Source organism: Saccoglossus kowalevskii, chromosome 9, assembly GCF_978046115.1.
Source record: "Saccoglossus kowalevskii chromosome 9, keSacKowa6.1, whole genome shotgun sequence".
Lineage (NCBI taxonomy): Eukaryota > Metazoa > Hemichordata > Enteropneusta > Harrimaniidae > Saccoglossus > Saccoglossus kowalevskii.
This window is the reverse complement of record NC_140649.1, coordinates 26,766,797-26,778,245: the sequence shown is the minus strand read 5'-3', so window position 1 is coordinate 26,778,245 and position 11,449 is coordinate 26,766,797. Positions and strand designations below refer to the sequence as shown.

Genomic DNA, 11,449 nt, shown 5'->3' with positions numbered 1-11,449 from the left:
AAACTTAGTTGGTAAATGTAGCGCAATAATTATACTACCCAGACAAAGTGCAATGTATGCAGGCAGTGAAGTAATAAAAAGAAAAAACAACAGTATGATCAATTTGTTGCAAACGGAAGCCAGACTTGTCATCTATGAAAGACAGACATGGAATACAAAGTTGAGGGAACATACAATAGTAAACTTTCAGAATAAGCAGATATGATAGTTTACAAATCAAGCAGTTAATCTAAAGTCAGGAGAGATAATTTCTCATTATAGCTGTCACTTGCCAACAATGTATAACTGAAAATACCTATACCTTGAAATGATGATATTGGTTGATCTGTCAATAGTAATTCCTCCACCTGTAAAGTAACAACATAATGTGATATGTGATATGTAGGACACCATTACAGTTTAGCAATGTGTAAAAAATACACCTAGTGTTATACAGCAGGTATAGTCATGGTTTTCCTGGTCTGCATGTATATACTGCTAAACCATGATGAAAGTAAACAGATAAACACAGCTATGACTGATAAATATGATAAATAGTAGATGATATTTTGTAATTGTTGTCTGAAATAACTACATGTATATAAAATAGCTTTATGTTCAAGCAATGGCCATTTAGAATCAAAATCATAATGCAAACTGATGTGCAGCAAAACCATCATGTGTGAGATCAATGATGTTCATTTTGATATCAATTAGTTAATGAGTAATTGAAATCTATGACCTGAGGTGTGATGCATGTGTAAAGTTTAACCTTGATTGGTCCAGGATTTATGAGATATGGCTCCTGATTATCCTGTAGTATACACTACAACTCCATTATATATGGCATATTGTTGTCCAGGTGTTAATGGTTTATTGATATAACCACTATATTCCCATCACCCACTTCTAATTGATCGGGGATTGCATTAGGCGGAAACGATACTGTGATATACTTAAAATTATTTATCTTACCCCTGTAGTATACACTGCAAACCCATCATATATGACATATTCTTGTCCAGGTGTTAATGGTTTATTGATATAACCACTATATTCCCATCACCCACTTCTAATTGATCAGGGATTGCATTAGGCGGAAACGATACTGTGATATACTTAAAATTATTCATCTTACCCCTGTAGTATACACTGCAAACCCATCATATATGACATATTCTTGTCCAGGTGTTAATGGTTTATTGATATAACTACTATATTCCCATCACCCACTTCTAATTGATCAGGGATCGCATTAAGCGGAAACGATACTGTGATATACTTAAAATTATTTATCTTACCCCTGTAGTATACACTGCAATCCCATCATATATGACATATTCTTGTCCAGGTGTTAATGGTTTATTGATATAACCATTATATTCCTTATCATTACCCACTATAAGTTGATCAGGGATTTCATTCAATGGAAACGATGCTGTAATATACTGATTCTCTTCTAAATCACGCTTTCTCTTCTGACTCACTTCTTCCACAACTAGAATGTAACTCCTAAAGCATGAACAGATTATATATAAAGAATGATGACCAAGGTAAAAGGCTTTTGGAAATGGTGTCAAAGCAAAATGTAAGCATTGTAACATATTATAAATCAATAAAACCAATACAATCCATTCACTAATTGCAAGTCAATGTCATTGTGAGGGAGATGGAATGAAAGACTTACTATTGCCATAGAAACCATTTAATTTTAATGATTGAAAAGATGTTTTATTCGGACATACTAACACCCACATAAATTGTATACAGATGTACAGAGTAATAGTTACAGAACTCATATAAAGAATAAGTTAATACAAATTGCACAAACTTTTGATAAAATTTTAAATTTAGCTAGCAAATATTGCCACTTTCAAGATTTTCTTATTTTAAGTTATTTGTGCATAAAGAGAGTAGACACAGCATGGCTTAATATATGTCCTATAAATCTTCTGCTTTCTGTGCATGTATACATACTGGTACATGTATCATCTTTTTTATGATGTGCTATCCCAGAGTAAGTGAATGTTTCCATGGCATCTGTATATACTACTGTTGACATATTTACCATACCGGTATACAATATGTTCATAAATCATACTTACATAAGTTGTGTATCAGTCTTTATGTCTGAGTTTGACTTGGGTTTTCTCAAATCAATAGTCGCAGTGTGATCTGTTAAGTTTAGTTCACTTTTCTCATCAAACTCCTCCAGAATATCAGAAACACCAACACCTATAAATGCAATTATTATCAATGCCATCATTTATCACATATTATCCATGCCACTATGTACCACATTATCTTAAATGTTCTACTACCTGTACTGGTTAGACTATTCATGTCTCCAATACATTTTTTGCGTTTACGCGGCTCTATTCACTGTGGATAAGTTTCATTTTCACACGAAATAAAAATTAGTTTGTATTCAATTTGAACTGTGTTGCGCATGTAATTTTTGTTGGCATTCAGTGTACAACTACATACTCTTCTTATAAATATTCATGTTCAAGGGCCATAATCATGATCTTATAGTAGATGCAAGTAAAAGTCTTTTTTTTTTACTAGTTTTATCAAATTTTCAATATACTGTTATAATACAATAGCAATAATCTCTAAAGTTAGGTATATTGCACAATTCACTCCATAGACTATTCATGTCTCCAATAAAAACGAAAATCAGAACCAAGTTCAGTATCTCGTCTCATGGTCAAATTCACGTTTCCTCAATTTACTAACTTAGTTAATTACTATTAATATGTCTGTCAACGTTCCTACATTCTTTTTTGAATGTTATTTTGACTAGTTACATGTATATGCAACTGACACTACCTAATTTGCATGAACTAAATTAATTCCTCAAATAATTATTACTGGCAACTGTTCCGGAAGTTACTTGTTGATATTCTGAGATGAGTTGAAGTAATGCTTTTTATCAGAATGAGTTTGATGTAATTTATAAACAGAGGCATTTCATTTCGTTCAGAGGTTTTTAAAGGTTGTTCTTCAAAGCAATTATTATTATATTAATAATCATTTGATAAACTTACCAATTTTGGTACCAGTGCTAACTGTTCTAGGATCACCAAATCCCTTTGATGTACTTGCATTTACTGATATTTCAAACTGTGTTCCTGGAGGCAATCCTTCTAGTGTGTGTGTATGAGCACTGCCCTCAACAAGTAGATCCTTAGATTCCAACACAGTAGATGAATGAACAGATTCAGATGATCTATATGTTATCTATTATGAAATGAAAATAATTAAAAATTGTAACATATGAACTGCAGTTTATTTTGTTGCATCATGAAAAATATAATCAGTTTTTTAATACCTAATAATATTGTAAATAAGCAATAAAATTTCATATCTGTTTACTATGCTATTTGGACAACCACTATCTTTCTATTCAAATTTATTTTGTAATGCATATTATAGAACATCAAAAAACACAGCAAAATTAGTTCTAGAACCAAGCAGTTTGTGATGGTCGGTTAGCATGTAATGCATATTTCCACTGATGATGGATAAATGCTAGCATGGTATTTAATATGACTGATATGCAAATCGCATGAGCGGAATCTTGATGTCTTAAAATACATGTACATTCATTGATATGATACACTACATTAAAGAAGCCTATGTCACAAGAAATGAATTAAGGTGAAGTATTTTGACAAGCTTTTGAATTTTAATTCGATTGCCATATTTCCTATTAAGTACTGTCCTTGCACACAATTGTTGATGATGTGATTACATTTCCGCACCCCTCACAATGTTAGGGGATGATCGATGATCGTGTTTTTTTTCTCACACCTGTAGTTACCGGTATATCCTTTTTTTTGTTACCCAAAATAGATAGAGGGATTGAGAAATGGCAGAAATGCTCGATTCCAATGACTTTTTAGCACTAATATAGCAGTCAATCAGCTATCTCGATATAGAAGTATCATATGATGTGTGTGTAAAGTTTGATTGTAAGTGGCCAAGGCATTTCCACATTGAAATGTCAATGTATTTGGATTGTCTGAACAGGGACTAATAATTACTTACCCCATAATGTAAAATATCACCACTGAATATATCAGGATCTGTCCATGTGAATTTGATGCTGTTTTCAGTTGTTCTTTGTACATCGATGCTGGCAGGTTCATGAGGAACTGTGATTACAAGTATTATTAAGATGTGTCATAAACATGTATATATTGTATGTTACAAATAAATACACAAGTACAATGTACAAAAATAGGCCAATGGCCTGTTGCTCAACTGCTATTGTACAAAAGATTAGTGCTGTATATGCCACAACTTTTCGTTTAAATTTGTACTTTTAAATGAAATATCGCCAAACAACCACACAAAGTTGTCAATGGAATAATAAACACATGTATGCCTAACACCAAAGCATTGGTAATAGTGGTTAGTTGAAATTCCATTTTTAACCAAAAATGACAAAAATATTTGCCAAAATTAGAGAATTAAAGATATGGCCATGGGATGAACAAATCTAATAGATGTCAACACAAGGTACATACACACCAAATATCAAAGCATTCAGGCTACCGGTTTTGAAGAAGAAGTTCATTTTAAAATATTCGCCAAAATTAGGAAATTTAAAAATTTCCTTACCAAATTAACAAAACTGATAGAGGACAACCCAAGGCACATGCACTATAAATATCAGCACTGTAGACCACTTAGTGTCATAGTAGTGTAAGCTACACACACAGTAATATATCAGGGCAGTGGGCTAAATGCGGTCATGGGTACTCGGGTTCGATAACAAAATACCCAGCTCAGTGTTGCATGTAAAGTTAGAATGTTGTATTAACACATAACAAACAGAAACACAATCGTAATGAATGCTACGTGGATAAAGTAATACACAGTAATGTGTCACGTAACGCAGTTATTTCTCAATAAAAGTCTCAATAAAAAGTCAAAAATACAATTACAAGTTCTGTAATGTGCTATCAAAATGTATTACAAGATACTTCTCATTACCTGGTTACTATTATAATGACTAACAGGAATATCTATGCACAGTACTGTATAGTGCCACTAACTGCTGCAATCATATAGGCCAACACATCAGTACAGAGTACTGAAGAGAATGTATGGCATACGCAGTAATCCTATCTTACTCAATACAAATGGCTACCACATACACAATACAGTATTTACTAACTAGAAACACTAAGTGCTGATATATACTACGTAATAGGTACTAAGGCTGCGAATGCCTGAGTATTCACTAGATACATAGAAGTATATGCTAGTAACAACAGAGATTAGCACTCTGATATTAAATACAGGTACTTGGTAAAATAAAAGGAAAATACTTTAAAGTTACTATAATTGAAAAGATTATTTAATATCTAGTCTTACGGTAACGAAGGCGTACTAAATACAACAGTATACATCAGCTTAACTGTAAAACACTAAGACTATCGTAATGCAACTTGTGTGTTCAAATAATACACAACCAATGCAGTCATCTACAATGCCATAACAGTAGATAAGTACAAAAAATTCCTACTCGATTACTGAAATAGTATATTCACAGGTTTATATCAACAGAAAATAGTTAAGTATTCAATAATAAAATAACCCTTGAGTTCAACTACTGCATACTAAAGACATCTAAAATACATTTTAAACATGCAAAGCAGGCCAAAGTTCCAAATTATGCATGTAACACTACAAGTATCAACTATAACAACAATAGGATACGTCAGAAATAGTTTGGTTTAAGTGAATACCAAAATGACACAATTTAAGGTAAGTATTCAGTAATATCACTCACCAGAATGGTAGTCACAATATGTATGTATAGTAAAATACACAATCCAGATAAAGAACTCTGGACTAAATAAATGTATACGACACAAAATAATTATTGGAAAGGAAATATCATGCAAAATGCAAACTACACACTGGCTTGATAAGGTTACGCAATGCCAGTGCAGGCGAATTACACTAAATGCAGACTTTATAATAATAAGAAAATAATAAGTTTGATCACAATGTAGATCCGGGAAATGCACAACAGTGTCACAGTCAATTTATGCACTTTCTACTTGATGCTGAATGTCACACGAATCAAAGTTTGGTAGATGTCTGAGATGGTAAACAAGTCAGTCCGACTGGATGTCGACAACAGATAGTCACGTGATACGAATGGCGGGACTTTTCCACAACTAAGAACAGTTTTTACTTTAGTTGAAATCTCGACGGGACAACATAATTGGTCAGGTCGATCTACTCGAAACAGTTAATACTGGCGTACAGAACTCAAAATGTCAACGATTGAACTCACAGGAACCTGGATACTTGGTTCAACCCTGGTTTCGTTCAACACAATGGCAACAGCAGACTGCAACCTCTGCGGTCGATCCACACAACCACAACTTTCGGAAAAGACTTCTGCCAGTAAAATTCCATGCAAACACGATTTCGTCTGTCCCAAGAGTTCCACAACATCCATAACCACTTTAGTTCAGTCTTTGGAAGGCATTCAGTCGATTTAACAGGAGAATCGACTAGCCCACACAAACGAAAACAATTCGAACATGACACACTAAACCGCCATGCTGACCGACACAGGGACGCACAGACTTATTCATGAACAAAGTTATTCCAACACCATACTATAGAAGGCGCTCTCACTACAGACTGCCACAGTAGCATAGAAGACATTTTAGAGGGGGGGCTAATTTGCATAATTTTTGGCAGATCGACTTCTCATGAACAAATTACCATCTACACTCATCAAGGCATCCACACACCAAAAATCGAATCAAACGGTTCGGCGGTTTTTGAGAAAAAGTCGTGCACAGACAGATAGATAGATAGATAGACGGACGACAGACGCAGGACAGAAACCTATCACATAGGCTCAGCGGACCTATGGTCCGTTGAGCCAAAAATGATTATAGCTGAGAATTACATGAATGATAAGAATCTTACTTGCTTCTGTTGTCTGAATACTCAATTTATCACTGTATTCACCTTCTCCAACACTGGTAAAGGCAGATACCTGAATAAAAACATATAGGCAGCACACAATTTAAGAAGCTATTGTACTTGGCATACAAATCTTAATATACAAATAAGATACATACATTTTTAACTCTTTTTAAACATCTACCAGTATTTGAAATAGAACTGAAAGACTACAGCTTGCACTCACCCAAACACTCATTCACTTATATAGGGTAGAATATGGCATGTAGTCTTGTGCAGTATTATGCAGTCTCATTCAAATCCAAATGAAATGATTAGATTTAAGCTTGACCCCCTCTTCGACATGCATAAAATAGAATGTGTTAGAACAGCCTACATCACTGCACTCACTCATGCCACCTAATGCACCCATCTAATGACTTCACGGTATCATAACTAGTACAACAGAATATTGAAAGAATGGATGTACATGTACATTTGTTGTACTTTATATTTTAGCTTTATAATACTATCAATGAATCAATCAACCAGAAACATTTGTAAAGAAGCTAGATTCAAAACAAAGTTCTGTTCAATAATGCTGTAAGCTTTGTTGAATAAATATGTTTTCAGTCTTTTTCTATATAAGTTGACATCAGTGACTTGACGCATGTCAGATGGTGAGGACTCTAGCAGCTGTGTTTGGGGGTCTTTGAAGTAGTCCAAATAAAAGTGAATTCCCATAAGAGTGTATTTCATGAATTAAAGTGTGCTGAGGTATTTGCTGATGCAACAAATGCGACGAAGGTGGTAGTGCATGGCTTTGCATGTATTACTTATGTGGATATTGCGTGTGTTACTCAGACATTATGTGCAGAAGTAACTAAAGCAAATTGTGACATTGTCAATTTGATCAGAAAACCTGGTAAATTTGGATGAGCAATACTTCGATTTTTAAGTCGTTAAGTTTCAGTTTGTTTTGTGGAATCCATTCTTTGATATAGGCTTCAATTGAGTTAACTGCTGAAGTAAAATCTTTATGATGAAATGCAAGATATTAGCTGATTACTATACTTTGATTAACATATAAGATCTAGACTCCATGTGTAGCAATATAACTTTGTATGAACTTACTTGTATAGTATAGAGAACATTATACTCCAGATTATCTATACTATGTTCATTCAAATCACCAATATCTACCAGAATATCTATTTTATCATTCTCATCATTGGATTTCCAATATATTATTTTATAGGCTGTTAATATACCATTGGGAGGTTCTGGTTCTAGCCATGTAACAGTAATTGTATGCACTGCTGGTTGTAGTGTTACATTTCTAGGCTTAGAAGGAACTGTAATACAAACACATACACTATGTTATGTAATAGACTGTTATTATACCATTGGGTTAATTAGATTATCACATATTGTAAAAGTAGACAAGCCATGCATGGCAGTTTTTGTTTGTTACCGAATTTAAGATATATAGTTTTGTTTATAGTAATATAGTTAGAACATAACCATGAGAGATATGAAAGCTGATGCTTGATTATGATGATTTTTTAACATTAAAATGTTTGACATTCAGTCATTTTGTATCTGATCGTCAAACAAGTGCTTGTCCTCATTATAAGATATTGCTCTGGAAAAGCATTAATAAAACAAAAACGGCCACGAGTAAGCTATTTTGAATCGGATCAGAATACAAAAAGCTGTGCATCAGGGCCCCACATTGTCTAGTGTATGAACAAAATCCATCTATAAACGACAGAGAATTGCTTGATTTTGATGATTTTTTAGCACTAATATGGTCACATTCGGCCATCTTGAATCAGATCATGAAACAAATTGATGTGCATATATATATAATATTATGTATGATGTATGTGTGGTGTTTGATTGTAATCAGTCCAGGCATGTCTAAGATATAGGTCTTGATGTATGTATGTATGCATGGACACACACACACACACGCACGCACAGAGGTCAATCCAAATCCCCGTTTTGGACAGTGTCTGAACAGAAACTAAAAAAATGCAAAATTAATGATTTTCAGCAAACAAAATGGATGCTGAGCAGCCAAATTGCATACAATTTTGACAAAAATCAACTTATAATATACTGCCTCAGTAACAGAATCAATTATTATGTAAGTATTATGCACAGATTTCAATCTAAACCAATCAGGTCTGTGTTGTTCCAGGAAACAAATGTACCAGGTTTCATTATGATGCGATGATTAATTCTTAAAAAAATCGTTGGAAAGCCAAAAAGTAAATTATTATTCAAATTAGGTAATTATTATGGATGTATATCAACCCAAAATAATTAGATCGTTGCATTGTTATTAAAAGAAGTTGTTAAGTACTTGAAATATTGATGGAAATGCTGAAAATTATCATGCAACTCAGGTAAGTAATATGCACAGATTTTAATGTAAAACCTATAAGGTCTGCGCAATGTCACATACAATGATTACATGATTAGTACTGAGATATGGAAAAGCCAAAAATTTACTACCGAAAGTCATTATGCAAATTAGTTAATTAATGCGATAATTACCGAAAACCAATCAAATCCATGAAGTAATTTTTGGGAAATCAGTGGAAGAGTCATGGAACAGCTAACAACTGGTGAATTACCATGCGAATTAGGTAATTAATATTCATGGGTTTTCACCCAAAACTAATCAGGTCTGTGCATGGTCCTAGAGCATCAATGTACCAAGTTTCATTGAAATGTGATCATTAGTACTTGAGATATCAGTGGAAATTTGGCAACTAATATGTTCAGATTTGAAGCCAAATCAAATTAAGTTTGTGCATAAGCCCATTACGTACCAAGTTTCATCAAAATCAAATAAGTGATTTTTTAGATACCAGTGGAACAGTCACAGAACCTCAGAATGCCAACAGGTGTTTGATGGATGCACTGATGGATGAACGGACTAAAGAAACCCAATCCATAAAAAATATTGATGAAACATAGATTCTGCTCAAAATTGAACACTGAAGTTATCATGAGAATACCGCAAAGTAATCACTGAGGCAGTATGGTGATTGTGTCTACCGTTGCATAGTGGAGGTGATCACATACTCCCCGAGTGATCACACCTCCTTTCCTGCTTGTAATCATAATGTTGTTAAATATAAGAGGTCACAATTTCAGCAAAAATTATTTGAGTCTATGCAATCATTTGTGTTAAGAGGCATGGATTTTATTTCAGTATGGCTATATAGTTTTTGAGTTGGATGTAGACAAATGAAAGTGTTCAAATTTGTTTGAAAATGTATTATGTAGACAGACTTATAATGTTCATATGGCATTTTACAGGTTGATGAATTTTATTGTAAAAAAATATTTCATATATTTACTTCATCAATTATTACATTATGGTGATGTATTGCTATTCCTAGTTGTGAATGATAAATCAACTTACCATCCTCATGTGACACAACAGTCACTGAATTACTCTGTGGACTTGTAGCATCAGCATTTTTAAGCAGAGCAATGACTTCATACTCTGTGTATGGTAGTAATGATTCTTCAGTAAATGTGATAACTTTTGTACCCGTTACAATTTCTTCGTAAACTTCTATCTTTCCCATTTCATATTCATCCTCTGTACCTGTCTTCCTATACTTCACTTCAATGTAATCAATGTAGCCATCCACACCATCTTTTTTACACTTTATATCACTACTATCAGGAACCTGGAATATTGAAACAACGACACATTTGAAGATGTCAATACAAATTGGTTCATGTGTATGCAATAAATTTGTGACTAGTTACATGTAAATTGTAATGTACATTTATAAAACTTAATCTTATAGAACAGCTGTACTTACAGTTGAACAGATTTGAATAATCTGTCAACTTATTATCCCATTATCGTTTAACTCAGTCAAAATCTTAATTAGGAGACAATGGCCTTGGATCGATAATCCCCCTTTTTTCACATTGGGTTTTGCTTTCAAAATTTGCATAATATATTTCTAAAAAAATTGAAATTCTTACAAATGCAGCTGAACACAAATGGTTCAATGGAGACTCAAAAAAAAAACTATTATGCAAATTTCTATATTCTTGATTTACCAAAATCATAAGCAATCCTACGCTTGCAGTAGTAATTAGTTGAATCAATAAATGATTACCTGGACATGAACTTCAAGTTGTTTCAACTCAGGTGATAATACATTCTGAATTGTTGGTTTTTGCGGGGCTGTAATACAATTGATCTGCCATGTAAATACATCGAATAATAATAATACATGATCAATAGAAGGATTGCTAAGGATACTGTATATTATTAAATGCCTTGCTCTGTAACCTATGAGCATTACAATAATTTTCGTTATTGTATTCTGTTTGACCCTTGACTATAACTATAACTAACTGATAAATGGAAACACAAAGCAAATAATCGCGGAGCATATATACTGAAGCATATGACATAGTTACCTAAATTCCAGTATTTCGTTAATAACCTTATTATTGTACATTTTTTTTAAGACGCTGG

The 11,449-nt window shown here is 33.3% G+C and overlaps 1 protein-coding gene across 1 annotated transcript in view; it reads right to left on the bottom strand.

The window, feature by feature from the left end:
- Positions 1–6,886: 6,886 nt before the first annotated feature.
- LOC144359600 (tyrosine-protein kinase receptor Tie-1-like) overlaps positions 6,887–11,449 on the bottom strand; it is a 72,505-nt gene continuing 67,942 nt past the window's right edge. Inside the window, exons 10-13 of the mRNA XM_085504050.1 lie at positions 11,085–11,152; positions 10,367–10,640; positions 8,059–8,279; positions 6,887–7,018 (exon numbers count right to left, since the gene is read on the bottom strand). Coding sequence (XP_085360176.1) covers positions 6,887–7,018; positions 8,059–8,279; positions 10,367–10,640; positions 11,085–11,152 — 695 coding nt within the window. The remainder of the gene's footprint in view (positions 7,019–8,058; positions 8,280–10,366; positions 10,641–11,084; positions 11,153–11,449) is intronic.